The sequence below is a fragment of the Chiloscyllium punctatum genome, chromosome 9, assembly GCF_047496795.1.
Source record: "Chiloscyllium punctatum isolate Juve2018m chromosome 9, sChiPun1.3, whole genome shotgun sequence".
Classification (NCBI taxonomy): Eukaryota; Metazoa; Chordata; class Chondrichthyes; order Orectolobiformes; family Hemiscylliidae; genus Chiloscyllium; species Chiloscyllium punctatum.
The window spans coordinates 41,665,514-41,688,277 of record NC_092747.1 but is presented as its reverse complement, the minus strand read 5'-3'; the positions used below and the strand labels follow the sequence as shown (position 1 = coordinate 41,688,277).

Here is a 22,764-nt window from a genome sequence, read left to right as displayed (position 1 = left end):
ATTCAACTAATAAAAGGCTGGAGTAAGAGCACTTGTGGTGCAGTGGTAGTGTCCAGGATTCACATCCCAACTACTCAGAGGTGTGTGATATCATCTCAGCACAGGTTGATTAGAAAATAAAACCTGAAATTTAAAGCCATTTCAATTATGGTGACCATGAAACCAACAACAGTTATTGAAGAAATCCAGCTAGTTCAGATTTGGAGATGCCGGTGTTGGACTAGCTTTTCAGTTAGTTCAGTAATGTCTTTCAGGGTGGATCTGCATTCATTCCTGGTCTGATCGACATGTGATTCTGGACCCTCAATACTCATCGATGTTTATAGCTTAGAAGCAAGATTTCAGCCCATCAGGTCTGTAATCAGCAAAGAGCAGATTATAATAATCTCATTTTCCATCTCTTGGCCCACAGCCCTGGAGGCAATGCAACACAGCTGAATGTCTACATGAAACTTAAATGTCACAAGAGTTCCTGACACAACCACTCTGAGGCTCTGACTCACACCACTGAGTGAAAACATTTCTCAAGTCTCCTCTGATCTTAACTACTCCCCCACGAGGATTATTGAAACCTCTGCTAATGAACAACCTACCTTCGTATCCATCCAATCTATACCTCTCAGAATTTTACATGTTTGCATCAGGCCCCCTCTCAACTTCTTGTGCTCCAAGGAATACAACCCTTGTCTATCCAAATTTCCTCATACCTCAGATTCTCTGGCCCAGGCAGTATCCCAATAAGTCTTCTTTGCACTATCTCTCATGAAAAAATGTGATGACTAGAATGGTTCATACAGAATTCCAGTTATCCAACATTTTATACAGTTCCAGCATGTTGTCCTCGCTCTTGCATTCTATGCCACCATTTACAAAGGCAACTCTCTCATAAATCTTTTTTTTAAACCAACTTATCTACCCACCCAGCTCCATTCAGGAATTGGTGGACATGCACACCAAAGTCCCTCCAATCTTCAATACTTCCCAGTTGCCTACAATTCATGATGTAATACCTTGTTAGTCCCCAAGTGTATTACCTCACATTTAGAGTCATTCAAGCCAGAAACAGACTCAGGCTTAACTCATCCATGCTGATCAGGTTTCTCAAACTGAAGTAGTCCCATTTGCCTGTGTTGGCTCATATCCCTCTCAACCTTTCCTATCTATATACCTGTCCAAATGTCTTAATGTTGCAATTGTACTCACCTCTACCACTTCCTCAGGCAGCTCGATCCACATATGCACCACCCTCTGCATGAAAGAGTTGCCCCTCAGGTCCCTTTAAAATCTTTCCAATTTTACCTTAAACCTATGTCCTCTAGTTTTGGATTCCTTACCCTACCTTGGCTATTCACCTTATTTATTCCCCCCATGATTTTATAAACTTTATAAGATCACCACTCAGCCTCCTACCATCTAGGGGGTTGCAGAAGATTGCAGCCTGTCCAGCCTCTCTTTATAACTCAAACTCTCCATCTTGGTAACATCCTCATAAATCTTTTTTGCACCCTTGCCAGTTTAACAACATCCTTCCTATAGCAGCACGTTCAAAATTGTATGCAATACGTCAAATGTGGCCTTACCAATGTCTTGTACAGCTGTAACGTGACATCCCAAATCCTGTACTCAAAGCTCTAACCAATGAAGGCAGGCATGACAAATGCCTTCTTCATCCCGTGCCCCCATTTACCTGCGACGCCACCTTCAAGAAACTATGTACCTGCACCCGTAGATCTGTCTGTTCAACACCACTCCCCAGGGCCTTACCATTAATTCTGGCTCTGAGTTGTCTAATCGAAATGCAACATTTCGTATTTTTCTAAATTAAACTCCATTTCTTGGCACACTTCTCCAATTTGAATTCCATTTGCCACTGCTCTGACCAGCTGACAACTCCACTGATATCCTCCTGTAGTTTATGGCTATCCTGTTTAATATCTATCACCATTCCAATTTTCATGACATCCGTAATCCTCTTGGTCATATCCCTTGTAATTAAGTCCAACCCACTAATGCATACCACAGACAGTAAGGGCTGCAGTATCAAGCCCTGCATAAAGAGACTTCCAATCATAAAAACATCCCTTTGCTTCCTGCCTCTCAATGCATTTTGATGTGACATGCCACTTTGCCTTGGATACTACACACTTCTGACTTTCTTGATCAATTTGCTATAAAGGGCCTGATTAAAAGCCTGGCTGAAGTCCAGATGGACCACATCAAAAACATCACTCACACCAACAATTGCAGTTACCTCCCCAAACATTCAATCAAATTGGTCAAACACAACCTTCACGTAACAAATCCAGATTGAGCATTCCTGATTAATTCTTGTTTCCAAGTCCATACATATTCTTTCTCAGAATTATCTCTCATAAATTTCCCACCACCCAGGTTCGACTGACTTGCCTGTAATTTCCTGTCTACCCCTTCCTCCCTTTATTAATAATGGGCCAACATTAACAGTCCTCTGGCATCTCACCTGTGGTCAGAGAGAATGTGAAAATTACTCCCTTGACATCCTACTGCTGATATACAGAAATGTGGTTAACTCTTAAATGCCTAAGCAAGCCACTCAACTCATGGGTACTTAGAGATGGACACAAGTGATCATTTCATTCCATGGCAAAGAATATAGAAACTGCACAGATAACAGGACAGGTGATATGTTAAAACTACAGGATGTGGAGATTCATGTACACCTGTGAGATCCAAAGTAAATATATCTGCAACTCGAAGAACTTCAGTTAATCAGCTGAAGTCTGAGCGTGACATATTGCAATGCATCAGTGTAGGCCAAAGTTGCCTCGATACTTTGTTCCAGAGACAGTCAGAGAGACAGCCTACAGCCTTTTAATTTGATCCATGGTCAGGAACAGCAGGGCGGGTGGTGAGCAGTTACTACAGGTGAGGCAGGTAAGGGGACACAAAAGAAAATGCAGCAGCCTTAAACTATTGCAATTGCCCAGCAGGTCCAATGTTCTTAATGCAGTTTGTCTGGCTGAAGGTGGGAACTGAAGAGTTAAACAAGCAAGTGAACACTGCTAGAGAAACTCAGCCCAACCTGGCAACATCTGTGGAGAGAAAGCAATGTCAACTTTTTGAGCCTAATGACCCTTGTTCAGGATGGCTTCAGATTTCCAGTTCTTTGTTTTATTAAAATGAATCAGGCACCCTGGTGACAAAGTTAGTACCCTTACATCTGCTAAGGAGATGCGGGAAAGCGCTTGACTATTGGGGGGGGGGGGTATTTGTCCAGAAGAATTGGGGATATATGTTCTTAGTGCCAATGGATCTCTGTAAATAAGGTGACAACATTTGTTCACTTGTGGAACGTGTGGCAGTACTTCGTTCTCACGCCAGAGGCGCGCATATTTCACAGTGGGACGTTGGATAACTAAATTGCTGGATTATATGAAAGATTCTTAACAAAACTCATATGCAATAAGAAAAGAACTTGTAAGCTAATAAGCTGAGTGGAATATGCATATAATAGAACAATCCAGAAACATTTTCATGTATACCACACTGAGCAAATTTGAATTTATGAAGCTCATCTCCCTCATCTTGACTGTTTTGGGTAATAAATGTCCCATTATCCTTACAGGCTAGGAAAACACGAAGGCAGAAAGTTAGAAGATGTTCATTTGTGAGTGAGAGAGAAAACATCCTTGTGTAAATTACTTTCACTGACTGAAGGGTTCAAGAGACACAGAGAGTGAGATAGAGAGAGATAGAAAGAGAGAGAATATATAGATATTATGAGAGAGAGACAGACACAGACAGAGAGAGACAGAGAGACTATAAGAGCATAAGAAATAGGAGTAGAAGTAATACCATTCAGCCCATCGGGTCCACTCCGCTATTCAATCATGGCAGGTGGGCATTTCAACTCCATTTACCCGCACTCTCCCCATAGTCCTTAATTCCTTGTGAGATCAAGAATTTATCAATCTCTGCCTTGAAGGTATTTAACATCCAGGCCTCCACTGTGCTCCGTGGCAATAAGTTCCACAAGCTCACCATTAGCTGGCTGAAAAAATGTCTCCTCTAATTCAAAGGCTGTGCCCACGGGTCCTAATCTCCCCGCCTAATGGAAACAAATTCCCAGCATCCACCCTTTCTAAGCCATGCATTTAAGTTTCTATTAGATCTCCCCTCAACTTTCTGAACTCTAATGAATACAATCCCACGATCCTCAGTGTCTATCTTACGTTAGACCTACCATTCCATGGATCGTCCATGTGACTCTCCGCTGGATATGCTCCAGTGCCAATATCGCCTTACTGAGGCATGAGGCCCAAAACTGGACACAGTATTCTAAATGGGGCCTAACTAGAGCTTTATAACATTTCAAAAGCACATCATTGTTTTATATTTTAACCCTGTTGAGATAAATGAGAACATTACATTTGCTTTCTTAACCTCGGAGTCAACTAGCAAGTCAACCTTTAGAGAACCCAGGACTAGCATTCCCAGATCCCTTTGGCTTTATGAATTTTCTCACCGTTCAGAAAATAGTCCATGCCTATATTCTTTTTTCCAAAGTGCAAGACCTCGCTTTTGCTCACATTGAATCTCATCAGCCATTTCCTGGACCACTCTCCTAAACTAAATCTTTCTGCAGCCTACCCACCTCCTCAGTACTACCTGCCTGTCCGCCTAACTTCATATCATCAGCGAACATAGCCAGAATGCTCCCAGTCTATTCATCCAGATCATAAATATATAAAGTGAACAGCTGCGGCCCCAACACAAAACCCTACAGGACACCACTAGTCACCAGCTGCCATTTCATCCCAACTCTCTGCATGACAGACAACCAATCCTCAATCGATGCCAGGAGCTCACCTCGAACAACATGGGCCCTCACCTTACTCAACAGCCTCCCGTGAGGCACCTTATTAAAGGTCTTTTGGAAGTCTAGATATATAACATCCACTGGGTTTCCCTGGTCTAACCTACTTGTTACACCTCAAAGAATTCTAACAGGTTTGTCAGGCACATCCTCCCCTTACTAAATGCATGCTGACTTGCTCTAATCTGACCCTGCACTTCCAAGAATTTAGAAATTTCATCCTTAACAATGGATTCTCGAACTTTACCTACAACCGAGGTTGGGCTATTCAGCCTATAATTTTCCATCTATTGTCTTGATCCTTTCTTGAACAAGGGAGTTACAACAGCGACTTTCCAATCATCTGAGACTTTCTCTGATTCCAGTGATTTTTGAAAGATCATAACCAAGGCTTCCACTATTTCCTCAGCCACCTCCCTCAGGACTCCATGATGTAACTCATTGGGGCCAGGAGATTTATCAAATTTTAGACCTTTTCTAGCACTTTCTCTTTTGTAATGACTACCATGCTCAATTCTGCCCCTGACTCTCCTTAATTGTTGGGGTATTACTCATGTCTCCCACTGTGAAGACTGACACAAAGTATTTATTAAGTTCTTCAGCTATTTCCTTATCTCCCATCACTAGCCTTCCTACATCAATTTGGAGTGGCCCAATATCTACTTTGCCTTTTGCTTGTTTCTTACATATTGAAAGAAACTTTCACTATCATTTCTAATACTAATGGCTCGCTTACCTTCATATTTGATCCTCTCCTTCCTTATTTCTCTCTGTTTTTTTTAAGATTACTTCGTGTGGAAACAAGACCCTTCGGCCCAACAAGTCCACACCAACCCACCAAAGCACAACCCACCCATACCCCTATATTTATCCCTTCACCTAACATGTTGGGCAATTTTAGCATGGCCAATTCACCTTACCTGCACACCTTTGGACTGTGGGAGGAAACCGGAGCACCCGGAGGAAACCTACGCAGACACGGGGAGAATGTGCAAACTCCACACAGTCAATCGCCTGAGGCGGGAATTGAACCTGGGTCTCTGGCACTGTGAGGCAACAGTGCTAACCACCCATATCCTCTGTTTTTGTATACTTCCCAATCTTCTGTTTTGCCGACATTGAGGGGTTATCATTGTCCAAAAGGGGGCATTCTGTGGGGTGCTCCAGTGTTGAGTGCTATCATGGAGAAGGTGCAGTTGTATCTTCACTGATTGAGGTCTGTGACTTCAGAAAGGAAGGAGGAGGAGGACATGCCCCCACTTACATTAAGGCAGTGGAACTTGAGAGCGTCAAGTTCCTAGGAGTGATAATAACCGACCTGTCCTGGATTTCCCACATAGATGCAAGGTGGTACACCAACACCTCTTCTCCCGCAGGCTGCTCAGGAAATTTGGTATAGCCGTAAGGACACTCACTAACTTTTACAGATGTATCATAGAAAGCATACTGTCCTGGTGCATAATGGCCTGATGTGGCAACTGCTTTACCCAGGAGCGTAAGAAACTACAGAAGGTTGTGTGCACATGCACACCATCACGGAAGCCAACCTCCCATCAATGGGCTCCATTTACATGTCTCATTGCCATGGAAAGGCTACCAGCATTATCAAAGATCCATCCCACCCTGGTTATGCTCTCCGACCACCTCTTCCATCAGGCAGAAGATACAGGAGATTGAACACATGCACCAATAAATTCAAGAACAGCTTCTTTACTGCCGTTATTAGACTGACAAATGCATTCTCTAACTTCAAATAATGCTGATCTTGTCTAGTGCACATCCTATGCGGTGTAACCTGTATGCCTAATTTGTTTTTCACACCATGATCTGTATCCTTGTGTACTATGATCTGCCTGTACTGCTTGCAAACAAAACTCTTCACTGTAATTACGTACATGTGACAATAAATATAACAAATCATTCTTACACACTCGCTGGATCAAAATCCTGGAACTTCCCTTCCCAATGGCACAATAAGATACCTATTCACCAGAGACTGCAGCAGTTCAAGAATAGAGCTCACCACCACAATCTCAAGGATGATTAAGGATGGACAATAAATGCTGACTATGCAACAATGTCCACGTGCCATGAATAAATAAAGTGGTGAGGTGGTTCATCTTGGAACAAAGAATACAAAAAGGACAATATTACTTAAATGAAAAGAGATTACAGTATTCTATGGTCCTGGGGGATCTGGCTGTCCTGGTACATGAATTACACAACATCACAACATGTTGCAAGTGATTAGCAAGGCAGATGCAATGTCATTATTCATTTTAAATCTAATATATTGTAGAAGTAGGGAAGATTTGCCATAGTTGTACACAGTGTTAGTGAAACCATCGATTCTCCTGCTCCTTGGATGCTGCCTGACCTGCTGCGCTTTTCCAGCAACACATTTTTCAGCTCAGAATATTATGTGCAGGTTTGTTCTCCTCATTAAAGGCAGGACATAAGGCCCATTTAATGATACCTGGATTGAATGGACTGTCATGTGTGGGTAGGTTAAGACCTAGGGGCTGAACAGCCTACTTCAAAATCTAATTCCTATGTCCTCATGACATGGGAAACCATAGTGATACCACAGTTGTTACAAAACATATCTGGAAGTTCAACTAATACTTATGTATACAAAGTAAAAACTACTTCCGCTGAAAAATTAAATCCGTTTTATCTAAAGAATATACCAGAACGTCCTGAGCATAGATACTATTGAAAAGCAAACATGCTTTCAAAGTACAAAGTAACTATTACTTTTCAAATGACCACAATGACCCAATGTTTTTAGCTTTTCTAAAGTAACAATTTTTTTAAAAATTACAGATCACATGTTAAAACTTGATTTTAGAGTCAAGCGTGCTGGATAGGGGAATAGCAAATGTTGATTTTTAAAAATCAGTAATTTTTTAAAAATATAAGTTCTAGTGAATCAGACTACACTAGAAGAGGAGAAACTACTTAAGATGTATAATGTACAGTAACCACTACAGAAATCAAATGATTACAATGGAGTTCTCATAACACGATTGCTATCTCTCAAATTCAAGATAATCAGAAGTGCATCAGAACTCCCATTTCCTAAACCATTAGGTTTTTCTAATATCATCAACAACACAGACTCACAGTTCACTTCCTCACAAAAAGTCTTTCAAACTAATTCCAATTAATTTTATGGGCAATCTCCAATTCCGCTGACAAATTGTTTTATACAGGGCTTTTTTTCTATTCTTTATGCGATGCTGCAATCACGAGCTGACCATCAGTTATTGCCCATCCCTAGATGCCCTTGAGAAGATGGTAGTGAGCTGCCTTCTTGAACTACTGCAGTCCACCTTTACTTTTATGGAGATGTCACTAATACCTTTCTGTTATTGTAACAATTCTGTGGGGTCTTCCATTGTTTATACTACTGGCATATTTGACAGTCCGTATGCCAATTGATTTGATTTTATTTGATTTTAAAACCATTTAGAATTCACACAAAGAATTTTATTCAACTGCAGAACATTGCCTATGTAATCACATTAACATTAAACATTGTAAGACAAAGATACAGCAATTGAATGCTATGTTATGGTGAAACTAACAAAACAAATCTGTTTACAGCTGCCAAGAAAATAATTCCTAGGCTGTAATCAGAATTCTTAGGGTTCAGAAAATGGTTCTATCTCATGTACTTTGCACTCATATGTAATATTTCCTTAACATATTAGATGAGATGTCAGCAATGACATAATGACTGTAATGTTAGCAAAGCTGTAGGTTCAAACCTTAGGTCAGAAATCTAAGCACAAAATCTAGATTGGTACTTCAAGACAGTGGAGCACTTCCTCAACATGTTGGGGATGCCATCTTTTCGAAGAGATGATAAACAGAGGCCATGTATACTCTCTAGGTATTTTTTTTTAATTCATTTGTGGAATGCGTGCATCACTAGTTGGCCAGCATTTATTACCCATCCCTTGAGAAGATGGTAATGATCTGCCTTCCTGAAGTGCTGCTCGGTGGACTTCAAAGATTCTTTGACACTATTTGACAATATTTATTTCTCCACCAACATGATTAGAACACATTATCTGATCACTGCCACACTGCATTGTTGGTGGAACTTCACCATGTTTCTCTACATTTAAATAGTGAGTACTCTTCAAAACTATTTGATTGGTTGATGACATCCTGAGATTAAGTTTTGTTTTTGTAAGTCTTCCTATCTTTTTCACTTCTGATAAAACAGTAACTTCGTAATCATTCCCAGATACTCAGGATATCAATTTCCTGATACAATATATAATGCAACAGCAAGGCAGATTATGAAAGGGATGATTCAGACTTGGAGATCCATATTTTCCTGTCTTTTAGAATCCTTTCCCACCACTATAACTTTGATAATTAAACCAAATTGTTACAGTTGTTCTCTATAGTTACTTAAGTACAGTTTTGTAAGTTTACAAATAGTCATTTAGAGGTACAGAACTTGAATAATACTGAATTTTCTTTAAATGATGCTTCAGAAGTTTATGTACTTGTTTAGCACCTCAAAAGAAATAAAATGTGCTACACTCTCCCTAAAAGAAATGAGTCTGACCTTGTGATTCAAAAGAACCACAAATATGAAATTGCATATATTTCAAACCCATGTGTTCAGATTCCCCATGCACATTGCACAATATTGCTCAAAATGCTTCCAGCTGAGTCCCCAGGATAAGACTTCAAGCTGATCCACTGTTCAAAATCTGTTTGTATAACTGCTGAATGTTCTGCCATCACTATTGGAAAATAATTAAGCAAGAAGCAACTTTGTTATTGCAATACACTTAAAATTGGTGGCTTTGAGACTTGCATGAGTAGTACTCCCTTCAAACAACGACACACTTTCATGGGTTTCCCTGTCCCAAAATCAAGAAACACCATGAACCTTCATAGGCAAATACCACAGAATTTCTCTTTTGGAATTAATTTAAAGCAGCAAAAATAACATACTTTCATGTTTAAAACACGCTTCTAAAGAAGTCCCCAAAATACATTCACATACTTATAGTACATTGTAGACATAATTCCATAACGCATTTCTAAAACTAAAGACGAAAAGGAAACATGCCTCTCTGTAAATGCAAAGAAACTCTAACCTGAGATGAACTAAAGTGCCTAATAATTTGGGAATTTGGAGACAGTCTACAACCTTAGCTTTTGTTATATTTAAATGAAGAACATTTATTAGCTAGTGAAATCAAAATACCGAAATCCTTTAACTTTGAATGCACTGCAATGTCTCTAACAGATATTCCATCAGTCATCAAAATCACCTTTTCCCTCAATAAGTTTTATTCTGAATTTAATTATATCTAGCAGGAAGAAACAGAATTACTCCATAGAACATGACATTGGGTTTCCCACAATCAGGCAGCAAGTCTTACTTCTATTAAGTAACAACCGTATTGGAATAAGGGACATACTTAGAGTCGGTAAATAATTCAAAAACTCCAACTCTGTCAAGAAAAAGATGATTTCACCTTTAACATATGTCTGCAACTATACTAACCCTCACAATGAATTTTAATGTTTCCTTACCTGACATGGTTGTCGCAGAATTTAGTTATCTGAGGCAGATTGATATTGATAACTCGGCCTGCTTGATCCAACTCTGCGGATGTCGTTCCAGACATCTCATCATCAGCCTTCTCGTAGCCCGAAGATGAACAACCAGTTCCTAATGTTCAGACCAGATAGAAACCACTCAGTAACTTGAAGTAAACAGAATATATGCTTACCAATGGCAGATGTTAGAAGTTTGATAAAACAGCAGGGCCACACTCTCAGTAAATTAAGCTGCTGAAAGCAGCACAATGCTCTCTGAACAATGAGTGACAGACACGCTTTTGTTTGATGCATGTGAAGCACACATACATAGTTATCAGCAGGCTTTCAGGTTTACAAAATAAATAACCTTCAGAGCAACAAAAGGGCCATTATTGTAAAAGAGATAATTTTTCCAGACCAATGGGAAGTCAAGCAATGATACAAGTGCAAGCTGCAAGTGCCACTGCCAGATAAATGGATGCTTTACAACAGAGTATGTCTGACCAAGTAGTATATCACTTGGAGAGTAATAAATTATGCAGACTGATTAGGAATACTTAAATAGACAACTAATGTAATATTAAGGATTTCCCCTCCCAGCATCTTGGGATCCACAGGCAGTTTGTCGCAGCATACACCGATCAGCCCATCTGTCAGTGTTATGCTGAGCTATGGGGCTGATTTGATAATCACTTCTATTATGTCTAACAACATAATGGATCAGCAGCTACTGCAGTAAACACATCTAAAACTCATAGCCGTCAAGAGTTTTATCATTGCATCATAAATATTTGTTCAAAATATACCCAAAGTAATGCTTCAGGCACAGCAAGTTTAGGAAGAGGAATTGATAAAATGTTAAAAACAGCTCAGCTATGGTTCAACACACTGCTCCATAACTAAGACTATTCACTCTTCACATCATAACTTCTCAATTTCAGTTGAGCACAGAGAGCTGAGGAGCAGTAGATGGTGGAGGAAGAGTCAGTCTGGGCGACTGTTAGTCACTTTCCATTGATTAACATTAGCTCAGGCTGACAATCTATTTATCCATCACCTTGACATGCGGGGGTTAGTGAACGGCATTATTGGAGACAGAATCAAATTCTCTGTTCTATAACAGTGATGAATTAAGAATTAATTGGAAGGTCGAAAACACAGTAGGGCTAATGGCTATATGTACCAATTCACTAGATGTAACTAACTGCATGTCCCAGACATCAGCACTGGGACGTCAAACTTATCACTGCATTTATCAATGACATACAGAAAAGAAGTTGATATTAATACTGAACAAGCCAGATCCCAGAGCATGATAGACCACAAGATTTATTTTTTACTATTTGTCAGTCAATTACTGAACATATTTACAAGAGGCTATCAAAATATCCTTAACAAAATAACAACATTTATTGCACACAAAAACACTATTACACTTCAAAATAATTCACTGAAATTGTCTTATCACACGTATCAAAAAAAAGACTTAATCCTCAATGACAATTTTATAAATGCTCAAACCTCAGTGAAGGATCAGCCTGTTTCGACTTTAAACTTCCTTGTTCAGTTGGCACAGATGTACTTGGTTTCTTTCCAGCTAACTTCTCCATTCACAGAATGCGAAGTTCTCTAGTCTACGTCTCTTCATAAGACCCTTAAACAAACTGCTAACATCGCTCACTTCTTTCTTAACATGGACTCCTTGTACTCCTATTCCACAGTTGTATGTTTTTGGAGCTTTCTGTCACTGTCATTAAACCACCCATGATATGTTTTCAGCTACCATAACTGTTCAGACTGCTAAACTGCACTGCCCCTCTGGCAGGTTTTTCATGCATTCATTGGCCTGCTTCGAAAGAAAAGAAACCTGTACTCTCCCTGCCCGTCTGGAAGATCTGTTTTCTAAAGAGAAACATTTCTGTTTCCGAGGACACCTTATTGCTAGACAGCAACCCAACTTTATTGTCTCTTCTACTGTTTTCTAAAGCGCTGAACTACTCAACTCATTTAAGTACATGTAAACACATTCCCAGGTATCTCTGTGCCACTCAACAGACCTCAAAAATGAAATAAAGTTCTTCCTTTCTTGATGCACACATTACAGAAATACAAATCCATGCTTAAAGATATACCCAAGAACTCAAGTTTCCTAATAATATATTTTGAACCTTCATCACAGAATAGGGAGACATTTATTCAAATTTCCTGACAATGCTAAGTTGCGCGTTAAAGTAAGTAGCCCAGATGGGAGGAAGCAAGTTGCCAAGTAACTTTGACAGCTTAGGAGAGTGGACAAAATGAAGTTCAATTTTAGGAAATATAACTAAGATAGATATAATCTAGAAAGCATTCTGGTCTAAGAAACTAGGAGCTGTGGAAGAAAAGGAATTTTATAAATTCCTACTTTGGAGATTTAGACTACCAGGTACAGAAATCACTTATAGCTAATGAACTAGAGCAAAATGTGTTGGCCTTCATCTCAAAGGAGCTGGAAGACAGAAGGCTGGAGATTACTCAATAGAGTGTTTTAAAGCTTTGATTAGATCATATCTGTTGAGGCTAGGCAATTTCACTTCAGTCCACCCATCACTCATTCATTGTTTGAGTTGAAGTCCTGGAACTCCCTTCCAAATAACACTGTGGGCGTCCCTACACCCCAAGGACTACAGTAGTTCAAGAAGCCATGATGTGACACTAGACAACAGATGAATGGACAATTGCCAGAGATTTCCCTCCCAGTTGGAAACACTTCAGCCATCAGGGACATTCAGCCTCTGATCTTCGGGTGACCATCCTCCAAGACAGACTTTGAAATATGCAGAATGGCTGAGCAGAGGCTGATAGCCAAGTTCAGTACCCATGGGGATGGCCTCAACCTTGGGTTCATGTCACACTACTGTTGACCCCATTACACTATATATTTTCTCTCTCTCTCTCTCTCACACACACACACACACACACACACACTTACATATTCTTAAACTCACGCTCTCTCTCAAACATATACACCCCCCATACTCACCCACGCGCACACCTTCTCACAGGTTTATACTCCGTCACACTCATCACAAACTCTACCAAGCACACACACGCAAACGCACACTTTCTCATGCGCACTCACACTCTCCCTCACATGCACACACACACACAAACAAACATATACATCTATGAGGTGAATTTGTATTTGCAGATACATTCTATTTTTGCTCAAAAAGCACACAACCTGCAGGCAGTCAATCCACGTAACATTTTATAAATTCCTACTTTGGAAATCGAGCCAGTCTGACTCAAGATTGGGATACAGACAGACTCTAACCTCACACCGTTAAGATATTGTCTGAGCTGAGATGTCACTTTTTTTATAAAACTTAAGTTAAGTTATCTCGAGAATGTGACTTCAAAGTAGTTCTGGCATTTACACATTAATGAACCAAAACCTGCAACCCATCCGAAAAGGATGAAAGACTTAACAGCAAGATAGGTTTGTTCAATATATCATTTTAACTGCATGACATTGTGTTCTTTTGCTATAGACGTGTTTTATGATCCTGCCCCACTAGTTACCTCATGAAGGAGCAACGCTCTGAAAGCTAGTATTGGACGATAACCTAGTGTTGTGTGATTTTTAACCTAGTTCAACAAACAGCGAATCGCCGGCTTCTCCGGGGCAGTTAGGGACAGCAAATGCTGACTGAGCCTCGACTGCCTGTATTCTATGAACAATTTTTTTAAAATATAAAATTTCAAAACTGAGTTAGATGTTTGTTTCATGAAGGTATTAAGCAATGGGTAAGATATGGTCTAATCAAAGCTGAGGTACAGGTCCACCATAATCCAATTTTATGATGGGACATCCAAGAGGGTAGGATTGCTCTACCATTGTTTCAATGTTGATTTAGTCTTAGTTCCTGGAGAATCTACACCACCTTGGGATGTTTCCTCAGTATTGCTCAAAAGGTATTTCAATTTCTGCCAAAGAATTAATAGCTAAGGCTGAACCTGAGACCTTCTGTGCATTTTATGAATACTTGTTGACCAAATGCATTCGTTTCTGAACACCAGGTATATTTATTTTCCTTAAACATCAAGTATGTTATCAATGCAGTTTTTTGAACAGGTGAATGAAGAGAGTTTGATGCTAGTATTTGTCTATCAGTCTTTTTCTATTTAGCGCAGATCCAACAGGTTCAGACTAAAGAAAACTAAGCATGCTGGACTTCCAAGATAGACCCTTAAGAACAGAAACAGAAGTAGAAATTAATCATGCATTAGATATGTTGCTTAGATAAATAACACCCAGGCAAGAGTACAAAAATTACAGTTGCCTCTTTAAAGTACACTGGAGATAATCTAAAAGAGCTTAGAATCATCACTGAGGAAGGAAATGGCAATGGATGCTCAGATCAATGTTGGATTTCAAGAGCATTTAACAGTGGCAACATCTGGGTTGTTCAGTCAAAAGTGGTTGTGTCGTGCATAGCACAGGACAGAAAATCATGCAATTTAGAATGCAAAGGAGTCCATTCCATCCAGTGTGTGTAACTCTTTGACAGAGCTATCCAATCAATCCAATGGCCTAGAAAATCTCTTCTCCAATTTCTCCGCTGAAAGTGTTTCCACTGTCACTGCAGGCATTTCTGATCACAGCATGTAAACTGACCAAATTCTGAGTAAAAAAAAACTTATTCTTTCTTCATTTACAAACAGCTAGTAAAGGGACCTTAAAGCCAACAATCCAAATGTTATCTAGGCATGATTCATGAAACATGAACCAACGTAAGAATTACAAAAAAAAATTACACTATGCCAATCATACATCCACTCCTGCATAACAACAAGATACTGGATATTTGAAATCATACTATTGGATATAATTTGCTAAGATTTAATACCCCTCATCAAATATCTTCCTCTATAACATAATACCATAGCACCATGTTACTTCAGGCATTTGGTACTCTGGATAGAATATCAAGCTCAGACTACAACACTACTTCAGGTGTTTACCATGCTAAATAACATAATCAGAAGAGAGGTTATAATCCTTAAAGGCTACATATTTTGTTATAAGTTAGCAAAAAGTACATGATGTTGACTGTTAGAGTCGTACAGCCACACAGCATGGAAACAGACCATTCAGTCCAACTAGTTCACATCGACCATGTTCCCAAACTAAATTAGCCCCACCTGCCTGTGTTTGGCCCATATCCTTCCAAATCTTTCCTAGTCATGTGCTTATCCAAAAGTCTTCTAAATGTTGCAACTGTACCTACAACCACTGCTTCCTCTGGAAGTGCATTCCACACAGTAACCACCTCTGTGTAAAAAAAGTTGCCCCTCAAGTCCTTTTTAAATCTCTCTCCTCTCACCTTAAATTTATATGTCCCCTAGTTTTGAACTCCCAGGGAAAAGGCCTTTGCTAGTCACCTAATCTATGCCCCTCATGATTTTATAGACTTCGACTTCAATCGCCGATGCTCCGTGAACAAAAGACCCAGCCTACTTTTAAAACACCAACCCTCATTTCTGGCAACATGCTGGTAAACCTTTTTTAAAAATCCTCTCCAGTTTAATAATATCCTTCCTATAACAGGGCAAACAGACCTGCACAGAATATTCCAGGATAGGCCTCACTAATGTCCTGTATGATCTCAACAGGATGTCCAATTCCTGAACTCAAAGGCAAGCAACAAAGGCAAGCATGCTAAACACCTTCTTAGCCAACCTGTCTACCTGTGACATAAATTTCAAAGACTTAAGAACCTTAACCCCTAGGTCTCTCAGTTCTACAACACTACCCAGGGCTATAGCATTAATTGTATCAGTTGTTTCCAGACAATGTGCAACATGACTGACAGCTAAAAGATATAACTGACAAAGATTCACACCAGTCATCCTGCTTGATGTAATGCACGCGTTAATGGTTCATTCAGGATATATTTTTCCAACAGGAAGCAAACAACAGAGATTTCCCAATAGTTCTGCTATTGACACATTCTGCTTTTTAGTTTACTACCTAACTCCCTGAATTGTTGTTGCAGGACCTTGTTACTCTTCCTACTTATGTTATTTGGGCCAATATGGACAATGACTTGTCTGTTTACCCTCCCATTTCAGAATGCCCTAAACCCACTCAGAGACACCCATGGTCCTGGCACCAGGGAGGCAACATACCATCCTGGAGTCTCTCCTGTAGCTACACTTTGTGCCCCCCACTCTGTGTAACAGGGCCAGTCATGGTGCCACTGCTGGGGGTGCTGCTGCTGTCACCTCATGGGCCAACCTCTCATCAGTATCCCAAACAGAACACTTGTTTGACAGGAGAACAACTACAGGGGATTCCCTTGTATCACACTAAAATTGTACTGAGGTGTCAGCCAACTCAAGTTCAATATTGGACTTCAGCGAGTGAAGAGGAAGAAGCGTGTTAAATCCAGAAAGAAATGTGGGAGAGAGAAAGAGCTGGTAGATAAACTTACTCCTTCATTATGTTGACCTGTCAGATAGTATTCACACACCTTTCCCAAACCTCAAAATCCACACATCCCTCTCTTTGGGGAATACCTATGTGAAGTATTCATTAAGGAAACCATGCATTCCCTCTAGTTCCACACAACTTCCCTCCAGTATCCTTGAGAGGATCTACTCTTTCCCTAGTTACCCTCTTGCTCTTAAAATATAGAGTCATAGAGTCATATAAAATGCCTTGAGATTCTCCTTAACCCTGCTGACTAAGGACATTTTCGCCTTTATAACCCCCTGTTTGAGCTCCTTCCTACTTTCTCTACATTCATCAAGGATTTCATCTGATTTTAAAATTGCCTAGTCTTTATGTATGCTTTCTTTTTGTTGACTGTCGATTATTTCCCCTGTCATCTAAGATTCCTGAGTCCTGCTATTCCTATCCTTGATTTTCACAAAAGTCCTCCACTCTAATCAACTGGTCTCTAAAAGAGTTGCGCGTCAGACATGGATTTACCCTGAAACAGCCACTCCCATACCACATTCTCCAATTCTTGTCTAATTTGGTTAAAGTTGGCCTTCCCCAATTTAACATCTTCACCCAATGTCTACTCTTGTCCTTACCCGTAAGTATCACAGAATTATGGTCTCTATTCCCAAAACGCTCCCCTGCTGAAACTTTGATCCCCTGGCTGAGCTCATTTCCCAACACCAGGTCCAGTATGGCCCCTCCCTCAATGGACTATCCACATACTATCTTCCTGGACAACCTAACACATTTAAATCCAGGAATTCAAAATCCTGGCACTAAGGCAGTCCCAGTCAATATGGTGGGGGTGGGGGGAATTAAAATCATCCACCACATCAACCCTGTTATTTTCACATCTTTCCAGAATTACACTACATATCTCTCCCTCTACCTCCTGCTGACAGCTAGGAAGTCAGTAGTACAATCCTAGAATTGTGACTGCACCCTTCCTATTCCTGAGCTATACCCATAATATCTCACTGCGGGATCCCTCCACAGTGTGTTCTCCCTCAACACAGCTGTGATATGCTCCCTAACCAGTAATGCACCTACCCGACCTCTTTACATCGATATCCCAGAACATTTGACAGCCATTCCTGTCCCGTCCCTCTTTCAACCACGTCTCTGATAGTAACAACATCATAACTGCATGTATTAATCTGGACTCTAAGTCCATCCGTCTTATCTGTTATACTTCTTACATTGAAGGAAATATAGTTCTGCTGAGTTCAGCAACTTCTCCTTGGCTGCTCTTCCTCTCTTCCCCAGTCTCTATACGTACTGACCCACTGCTCCAGTTTTCTCCACATGCCACACTAGTTTAAACCCTTCCTTGTGGCAATATCAAACCTCCCTGCCAGCATATTGGTGCCCCTCCAGTATAGGTCCTTCCCTGGAAGGCATCCTAATGATTGATATATCTGAAGCCCTGCCAACTACACCAGCTCTTTAACAACTTGTACAATTGTACTCTGTCTCTACTCCTAGCCTCAGTAGTATGTGGCACAGGGAGTAATCTTAACATTACTACCATGGAAATCCTGCTTTTTAAGTTTACTACCTAACTCCCTGAATTGTTGTTGCAGGACCTTGTTACTCTTCCTACGTATGTTATTTGGACCAATATGGACAATGACTTTTGTCTGTTTACCCTCCCATTTCAGAATGCCCTAAACCTGTTCAGAGACACCCATGGTCCTGGCACCAGGGAGGCAACATACCATCCTGGAGTCTCTCCTGTACACTTTGTCCCCCCCACTCTGTGTAACAGGGCCAGTCATGGTGCCACTGCTGGGGGTGCTGCTGCTGTCACCTCATGGGCCAACCTCTCATCAGTATCCCAAACAGAACACTTGTTTGACAGGAGAACAACTACAGGGGATTCCCTTGTATCACACTAAAATTGTACTGAGGTGTCAGCCAACTCAAGTTCAATATTGGACTTGAGCTCAAACTGGCTGACATGGAGATAGAAGCACTACAAGTCAGGAAAACTGACAAAAACACACACAATTGTCTACACATTGTTATACTTACAGTAAAAGAACATGTCGTGGAATTATTTATTGGTTTCAATTCCAGAAAACGTTTCCTTATTATGATTGAATACTAGCTCAGTTGAATATTTTCTGGCAAACTTATGTTGTACACCCAGCTGCAGTCGCAGTATTACCAAGATTGTTCCTGAAAGAGGAAATGAACCATATCGGACTCAGCATATGTCGCAAGAGCCACCCATTTGCAAATAGCAGGGGATACCATATGGAAACAAAATAATACAATTCCTGCACAGATGACAGCAGGACACTCTCATTATTTTGCACAGAGAAAGTGGACTATGGAATAAGAGACATGGTTCTCGAAGAACACTTAAAACAGCTATGTTAAGTCTCCATGTCCTTTTGCCTTCTGGTCATATAATCACAGGAAAGAAATCAAGACACCAGGTCGCTTAATTTACCTGCAACTTGACATACGCCAGAAAACAGATAGTCACTTTTGTGTACATCTGACTTCAGGGAGATACTTATTGGTTTACTGATCCAACTATCATCACTGGTCACACATTGCAGTGACACCAGTTTTCGGTGAGAACTGTACAGTTATTAAAATGTACTCAATATTAAGTGATATTCAGTTACACACACAAGATTATTTTAAATTTTAATTTCTTCAAGGAAAGACAATGGCCTAGTGGTATTAGTCACCAGACTGTTAATTCAGAGACCCAGATGGTGCTCTGGGGGCCCAGATTTGAAATGGTGGAATTCCAATTCAATTTTTAAAACCTGGGATTAAGAATCTAGTGATGACCATGAATCCACTGTTCATTGTTGAAAAACCCATCTGGTTCAGTAATGTCCTTTCGAAAGGAAACAGCCATCCTTACCTGGTCTGGTCTACACGTGACTCCAGACCCACAGCAATGTGTTTGACTCTTAACTAGTCTCTGGGTAATTAGGGATGGGTAACAAACACTGCCTACCCAGCCCTCGTCCCATGAATGAATAAAGAAAAAAAAAGTTAAAGTTAATTGGGGGTTCTTATTCCTAATTCTCACGCCCCACCATTCTCTATCACCTTCTTTGCCATGACCATTCTATCTTCTGCTTCTGCTTTCTCATACTGTGTCTTCAAAAATCCTCAAACTCAATCTCAAAATTTTATTTCAATAATTTATTTACAAGTCATTTTTGGGTGTTATAATAATATCATCATAAAGCTAAGTATTATTTTACAGCTTACTGGTTTCACTATTCTCTATTTTTACATTTAAATTATTATGCAAGAGAAAATATGTTTCCAATTCCTAAGTAAAGAATGATTGCTTCCACGATTAATATACAATTGGGAATGCTACACTTTAACTCAGTTCCATGACATAACAATATCAAAGTACATTGAACACGATAATATAACTTTGATTTAAAGGTTAACTCTAATTGAGAATTACATTATACAATAGTTAAGCAGGCACAAGTAAATTGTTGTACTTCTAGTTATGATTTATAAATAATTTTTCTAACAAATATTAGCCAATGAAAAGGAAAAACGAGGGTCGACTGTTTAACTAATTTTAAGTGAAGGATTCCAGGTCATCAAGTCATCCAGAAATGACATGCAATCCAAGCATATTGGGATAATAATCACATTTAATCACAATTCTGAGGATGATTAAACAACTGTCTTCCATCAAATAGCAGCACCAATGCTATACATTCAATGTCTGTATTCCACCAACTGTAATTAGTACTAATGAAGCCATAATTAATACAGACATTCTGTCTTACTAATAATCTATGCATTTACACAGTCAATGCACACTCATGTAAATGCCAGATTGAGTAAACATTGTTGAAGTCTGAAGAACATGTTTGAGTGCTGAAGGTGGTGACTTTACAGATAGTCAATACACTGATCATTCCAGAGATTCTGGAATGATTCCCACAGACTGGAAGCTCACAAATGTCACTCCACTATTCAAGAAGGAACTGAAAGGGAAAATAGGAAACTACAACCTTTTGAGTAGAATGAGGTATCAAAGCACACAGAAGGAATTAGCGTAACTGTCACCATCACCGTGATATTAGCCATAAATTGAAAAGAATATCATTAACAGTACTTAATACTAGAACCGATCATAAAAGAGGTTATAAATTTCCACTTGCATAACAATGATTAATAGGCATGGACAATATGGATCTGTGAATGGGAAATCAGGCTCGATGAAGCAATTGGAGTTTTTTTTGAGGACTGTCACTAACAAAGTTGATAAAAGGGAATCCACAGATATAACATATATGGATTTTCAAAAGGCCTCCGATAAAGGTCCCTACAGGAGATTGGTGAACAAAACTAAAACACATGGGATAGGGGGTAATGTACTGTCATGGATTAAGGATTTGCCAAAAGGCAGAAAACATGAGAATGAATAAATGGGTCATTTGCACTTTGGCAGGCTATAACTAGAGGGCTACTGTAGAGATCAGTACTTAGGCAGCTGTTCACAATACAGTATATATCAATATTTTGAAGTAGGGAGCAAATGTAACATATCCAAATTTGCAGGTGATACACGCTAAGTAGAAATGTGTGTTGTCAGGAAGATGTAAAATGGTCTCACGAGGAATTAAACAGGCTTAGGTGGTTGAGTTAAAAACATGGCAGATGGAATAGAAAGAGTTGAAATGTGTAGTCATAAACTTTGGTAAGAAGGTGTATTTACTTTTTCTTAAATGGAAAGAAGTTGGAAAGTGGAGATGTGCAAGGGACCTAGGTGCCCTTATCAGTAAGTCACTGAAGGTTACATGCCGGTGCAGCAAGCAATTAGACGCTAATGGAATGTTAGACTTTATTCCAAGTTGTGCAGATGTAGTGAAGTTTTGCTTCAGTTGTAGAACAGCTTAGTTAGACTGAACCTGCAGTACAATGTGCTGTTTTGATTTCCTTACAAAAGGATATCATTGCCACAGAGGGAGTGCAATGAAGGTTCACCAGACTTATTACTGGGATGGAAGGACTGTCCTACAAAGAGCAAATTGTGCCTGTTTTCTCTAGCGTTTTCAAGAATGAGAGCTGATCTCGTTAAAACCTACAAAATACTTACGAAGGATAGACAGTGTTATTGCAGGCAAAATGCTTCTCTTGAATGAGGAGTCGAGAAGCAGAGATATAATTTAAAAAATGAGAGGTATACCTTTAGGACTGAGAAGAGGAGAAATGTTTTTATGTAGAGAGTTCTGAACTTTCAGAATTATCTATTGCAAAAAGCAGTGGAAGCTCCGTCTTTGAGCCTGTTTAAGTCACAATTGATAGATTTCTGATTATCAATCACATAAAAGATTAGGGAGATAATAATGACATTAAAGGCACTAAAATATTCAATGAGTAAAAATCATATTGTTACGACACAGAGGTCAAACACACATTTGATTAAACCAAACATCCAGAAAAGCTTGTCTCAACTCGCAATCTATGAGAATATCAGTGACGGAAAACTCCTAAATTCCATGATTTAAAGAAAACTAACAATTTATTTTCTTAACTCTAATAGTGAAGGCTAAACAACAACTATTCACAAATCCTTTTTCTTAATTACTTAATATCCGACCCCTACTCTATAAAAAATAATGCTGTTCCAACAACATACTTATTAAACAATATATTCACTTATTCTCAAGACCACACAGTCTGTCTTCATTGCTATCTTGAAATTCTAGCTGATGATCCCCCAGGGTGGTTGTCTTTCTTTTTTTTACCATGAGTAGGTTTTACATAAAAACGTACCTTTGAAAGATTGTGCTTCCTAATTTCTTTGACAGCAAGATGTCAGATGGGC

The 22,764-nt window shown here is 39.6% G+C and overlaps 1 protein-coding gene across 5 annotated transcripts in view; it reads right to left on the bottom strand.

Annotated features, from left to right (window-relative positions):
• The window catches only part of atp8a2 (ATPase phospholipid transporting 8A2), a 561,594-nt gene that overhangs the window by 440,045 nt on the left and 98,785 nt on the right, over window positions 1-22,764 (bottom strand). For 4 of the 5 annotated variants that reach the window (XM_072577324.1, XM_072577326.1, XM_072577325.1 and 1 more), the window contains one exon: window positions 10,427-10,565. In XM_072577324.1, the coding sequence (XP_072433425.1) occupies window positions 10,427-10,565 (139 nt within the window). Of the gene's footprint in view, window positions 1-10,426; window positions 10,566-17,978; window positions 17,990-22,764 lie in introns of those variants that run through there. The other variant, XM_072577328.1, reaches the window with a different exon arrangement.